Source organism: Bos grunniens, chromosome 3, assembly GCF_055505025.1.
Source record: "Bos grunniens cultivar Pamir isolate PY7600 chromosome 3, Bosgru_T2T1.0, whole genome shotgun sequence".
Classification (NCBI taxonomy): Eukaryota; Metazoa; Chordata; class Mammalia; order Artiodactyla; family Bovidae; genus Bos; species Bos grunniens.
Genome location: NC_141167.1, coordinates 16,179,853 through 16,185,462, shown reverse-complemented (window position 1 = coordinate 16,185,462; position 5,610 = coordinate 16,179,853). Strand labels below are relative to the sequence as shown.

At 41.6% G+C, this 5,610-nt stretch overlaps 1 protein-coding gene across 1 annotated transcript; it reads left to right on the top strand.

Moving 5' to 3' along the window:
• Nucleotides 1–2,141: 2,141 nt before the first annotated feature.
• On the top strand, nt 2,142–3,565 carry LOC147375096 (zinc finger and BTB domain-containing protein 26-like). Its single transcript, XM_086394031.1, is given in 3 exon segments — nt 2,142–2,811; nt 2,813–2,857; nt 2,859–3,565. Coding segments are annotated over 3 exon segments (1,320 nt in total). The 5' UTR covers nt 2,142–2,206; the 3' UTR covers nt 3,529–3,565.
• Nucleotides 3,566–5,610: the final 2,045 nt, after the last annotated feature.

Below are 5,610 nucleotides of genomic sequence, written 5' to 3'. Positions count from 1 at the left end.
TCCCCTGCTAGCCACTGCCCGCTTCTGGTAACATTCTTGTCCCTCCCTCATCCCAGATAAAATTTACAGTCTACTCAGACCTAAATTTTCTCAAAAAATGTAAAAATGACATGATGGTTCAGTCTAGCAGATGCTGTCATCACCCAACCCATGTCCTTAGCCCTCCAGGGAAGATTACCCTGCCTTCCAACTGTTCGTTCCTGAAAGTCTCCCCCCAGGACTTCTGCAGCTGCCAGAGCCACAGGATAGGCCTTATGTGCTGGAGAATTAGCGTCCTTCCCCTGAGCCCAGTTCAGTTCAGTTCACCTCAGTCAGTGCCGATGCTGGCCCACCTGTTTCAGGCTCCACGCTGGACACCAGGGATGCAGAGTAACCCTGAGGTCCATCAGCACATGCTGGATGCCAGACACAGTCCTGACTGCTTCAGCTGCATCCCTACTTTAATTCTCATGGTGCTCTTCTTTGCTCCATTTTACAGATGAGAAAACTGAGGCTTAGGGAGCATAAATACCACTGAAATCCCCAGGTTGTAGTCAGCAGAGATTTTTTTTTAATATACTTATTTATTTATTATTTGACTGTGCCAGGTCTTAGTTGAGACATGAGGGATCTATTTCCCTGTCCAGGATCAAACCTGGGACCACCGGGAAGTCCCAGCAGAGATATTTGTTTGATTCCAAGACTGCTGCATCTGATGAGAAATGCTCCCTATCCCCAAAGCAGGGCAGGTAAGGGAATAACTAGGACTTCCCAGGTGGCGCTAGTGGTAAAGACAGTGAAAGTGAAAGTCACTCAGTCGTGTCTGACTCTTTGTGACCCCGTGGACTATACAGTCCATGGAATTCTCCAGGCCAGAATACTGGAGTGGGTGGCCTTTCCTTTTCCCAGGGGATATTCCCAGCCCAGGGATCAAACCCAGGTTTCCTGCATTGCAGGCAGATTCTTTACCAGTTGAACCACAAGGGAAGCCCAAGAATACTAGAGTGGGCAGCCTATCCCTTCTCCAGTGGATCTTTCTGACCCAGGAATAAAAACCAGGGTCTCCTGCATTGCAGGAGGATTCAGAACTCACCTGCTAATGCAGGAGATATAAGAAATGCTGGTTCAATCCCTGGGTCAGGAAGATCCCCTGGAGAAGGAAATGGCAACCCACTTCAGTATTCATGCCTGGAGAATCCCATGGACAGAGGAGGCTGATGGACTACAGTCCATGGGGTCGAAAAGAGTTGGATGTGACTGAAGCAACTTAGCACATGCACAAGGGAATAACTAGCAATCTATGTCGAACCCAACAAAGAAACATGTGAAACTAGACAGGGGACGGTTTCTTTCACATTCTTGCTTGAGAGAATGTATTTGGGTGAAGAGCTAAGGAGTCATCACGCCATCCCCAGGATGGCTTACATGTGGATTGTTACCTGGAGGGAAATACGGTTCTATATTTTTAAGCCACCATTATTTTGATTTTTTTTTTTTTTTAACAACAATAATCGAACTCTTTTAACTCAGTGCTTCCTAATGGTTTCACACCATGGGATATGTAGAAAATGGCAATATTTAGATGACATATCAGGATGTACTCATGGTTTGGGAATGTCTATATAGGACTGAGTGAAAATACTAATTACATTTTTTTGGATACTACATAATTATGAAAAGAAATAAAATACAAAGTATTTAGAAAAATAATAACTACTGAATTAGGATAAAACTTCTGAATAACATCTTTTCAAATTTCAAATAAGAAATCAGTTTGCTTCCACAAACATTTTGCAATAGAGTCTGTACTTGAAATGACCACAAATTCCTTGTTATGTTCTTCCAGTTATGGTCACTTCAAGTTCATGATCATCCATCAAGAAACTTTCACAAGTAGATGCTGTGAACGGCAGCGAGATCTATTACTTTTCCCCCTACTCGTCAGACACTCCTTTCTAGTTCTTAATAGAATTAGGATCTTTTGAATTTTACTTGGATGATGCAATTATTCTCTAAATCTAGTGGTTTGGCCTTTTATTTCACTGACAAATGTAATGTTGACATTTCTCGTAATAATATTAAGGTCTTTAGAATACAATAGTACTTTGTTCAAGTTAAGTACTTTAAAATCACAATGAAAATTTCTTCCTTCTTCCCGGAGCCCCGAGGGGCCGGAGCTCCTGGCGGTGCCGGATCCTGACGGTGGCCTTCCCCCGGGTCTGCCAAAATGTCTGAAAGATCAGATCTCCTTCACTTCAAGTTTGAAAATTATGGAGATTCAATGTTACAAAAAATGAACAAATTAAGAGAAGAGAATAAATTTTGTGATGTTACAGTTCTCATAGATGATATTGAGGTACAGGGGCATAAAATTGTGTTTGCTGCAGGTTCCCCCTTCTTAAGAGACCAGTTTTTACTGAACGATTCGAGAGAGGTGAAAATCTCCATATTGCAGAGTTCCGAAGTGGGGAGACAATTGCTCTTGTCGTGCTATAGTGGTGTGCTGGAATTCCCCGAGATGGAACTGGTCAATTACTTGACTGCTGCGAGTTTTCTTCAGATGAGTCACTTTGTAGAACGGTGCACGCAGGCCTTGTGGAAGTTTATAAAGCCAAAACAGCCAATGGAAAGTAAAGAGGGATGTGAACCACAGAGTGCTTCTCCCCAGTCGAAAGAACATCAGGGAGATGCCAGAGGCTCCCCAAAGCAGGACTCACCTTGTATTCACCCATCTGAAGACAGTATGGATATAGAGAACAGTGATATTCAGATCGTTAAGGTAGAATCTACTGGGGATGTATCAGAGGTTAGAAGTAAAAAAGATCAGAACCAGTATTTCTTCTGAACCCACTGCTTTACATTCATCCGAGCCCCAGCACTCTGATAAATTCAACTGTGGAAAACAGAGTAAGTGAAATAGAGCAAAACCATCTCCACAATTATGCCCTCTCTTACACAGGCAGTGATAACATCATCATGGCCGCGAAAGATGTCTTTGGGCCTAATATTCGAGGTGTAGACAAAGGCCTGCAGTGGCACCACCAGTGCCCAAAGTGTACCAGGGTGTTTCATCACCTGGAGAACTACGCCAACCATTTAAAAATGCACAAACTCTTTATGCGTCTACTCTGCGGCAAGACTTCTACTCAGAAAGGCAACCTTCATCGACACATGCGTGTGCATGCCGGCATTAAACCTTTCCAGTGTAAAATCTGTGGGAAAACCTTTTCTCAGAAGTGTTCCTTACAGGATCATCTTAACCTTCACAGTGGAGACAAGCCCCATAAGTGTAACTATTGTAACATGGTTTTTGCACATAAGCCAGTTTTGAGGAAGCACCTTAAACAGCTGCATGGCAAAAACAGCTTTGATAATGCCAATGAAAGAAATGTGCAAGACCTCACTGTGGACTTTGATTCTTTTGCGTGTACAACAGTCACAGACTCTAAAGGGTGTCAGCCGCAGCCTGATGCGGCACAGGTCCTGGATGCCGGTAAACTGGCCCAAGCTGTCCTGAACTTAAGGAGCGATAGCACTTGCGTGAATTAAACAGGGCCTTTGTGCTCCTAACTAGAACTGACTACAAACATGGCAATAGTCCGAGGCTTTTTAGGAGTCATTTCGCTAATTTGACTTCTCCAGATCCTCTGTGCAGGTCGTAGGGGTGAGTCAAAGCACTAACAGACCAGGCAACTTGCCACTTGGAGTGGTCTTGCCTGCCTTTTGCCCTTTCCTATGTTCTGTTTTGAATTATTTATCCTGTGATGTCTGTTTTCCTTTCCCAAGGAGTACTCCATTTGTCTACCTAACATCAACTTATGTCTTAGACTGACACTTATTTTAGACTTTCCACTGGGCACATTCTGAAGGTACCAAGAAGTTAATAACATCACCTCCACTCCACCAATAGATGCTATGCTAAGGGAAGCAATTAATCTTTTTCTTTGGTAGAAAATAAGCTGAGATATAAGGTGATATTGCTATCAGCCTGAATATGTGATAGAACTTCTAGTTCTATCAGAACCACTGATAATTCATCTATGTCTGATAAATGAATGAATCTACTTATCCTGGAGCTGGCTATAAAGAAGTATTTTAGATTATTCTGTACTCTTTTCAACAGTTTTTGGCCCAGCTTCATGTGATTGAAGTTGACATAGACCAGAGTACAGTATTTCCATCAATACCTGCAGACAGGAATCATCACTGGGGAGCATAACCAACAAAGGGTAGTAGTTGTACAACAGTACTTATTTGGGAGGTCTTCCCCCGAAAGAAGTCAAATGCTTATAATTATTCTGTAGCTTACTTGGTGATGCTTTTGGAATCAGGATTGCTCCAGGTACACTTAAAGTGTGCTAACATATAATGGTCTCTCTTTAAAAAGGGGCTATCTGGAGTCAGTCTCTAGACTTTGCTGTAGAAGTTCGCTATTGCTAAGGTGAGTTTGGCCTTCAGTTTTGTCCAGCATATTGTAATAGTCTTTGAATTCTCATTTCCTTGTGTACCTTAATTTCTAAAGTGGATGAAAAAAGTGGGTCACAGAAGGAGCAGTCAGATTTTTGCATTTAGATGTTCCTATAATGGTACACAGTCCCACCTCATCCCCTTTGACAGATCAAATACAAAGTTGATTTTCCGTTATGGAAAAACAAAACAACTGTTTTTCCTAAGCACATGTTCAGAAATAAAATTTTGAGTCTTACTTGTTTCTGAACCATGAGTTAGATTTAGATAATAGGAGTGTTTGAGTCCATAGAGAATCTTAAGAAATCATTTAGCCTGCCTTTCGTTTTTTAAGTTGGGGTATCCAAAGCCCAAAGAGGTAGCCTGGCCAAGGTGGCCAAAGTAGACTGAGTAGGCTACATATGAGCTAAGGTCTCCTCACTTCTCACTGTCCCTTGGCTTAAAAAGATTTAGTACATGATCAAGAATACTTTAGCAAAAAGTTCCTAGTTTGTGCTTCCCCTCAGTGCATCCTTGTGTGCTTTCTAAGACAGCCTCAATTTTGCAAACAGAACAGTCATAGAAGGATTTATTTTTGTAAGGTAATTATTTTTTGGTTAGGATGAATATTACATTCTTCCTAAGCAAGCAACTGATTTGCTGGGTGTTGATTAGGAACAGAAAGGACAAGTAACAGTGTGAGAAGGATCCAAACGTGAAACAAATTTTGTCTGGAAACAGTGTTTAGTTTCCATCAGGATTTCCTGATTTTTGTTTCTGAGCTGTGAGAGTCCCATGTATAGATGAACCAAAAATTAATTTTAACTTGAGTCCTGCTAAGACGCCTCAGTCGTGTCCCACTCTGTGCGACCCCATAGACGGCAGCCCACCAGGCTCCCCCATCCCTGGAATTCTCCAGGCAAGAATACTGGAGTGGGTTGCCATTTCCTTCTCCAATTTAACTTGAGTAGTCAGAGGGTATTCTTAAAGTTGTTATAATTTGATGCATTTACATGTGAATCTGATTTGAAGTATAATTTCTACCATTTGTTAAAAGGTTTTAAATGAGAATAAAATTGAGCGGTAAGACTAAAAAAAAAAAAAATTTCTTCCAGTGTACACAGACAATGCTCTATTAGTCTGAATCATTTTTCTTTAGGATTCAAACAATAACTCCAACTTAGT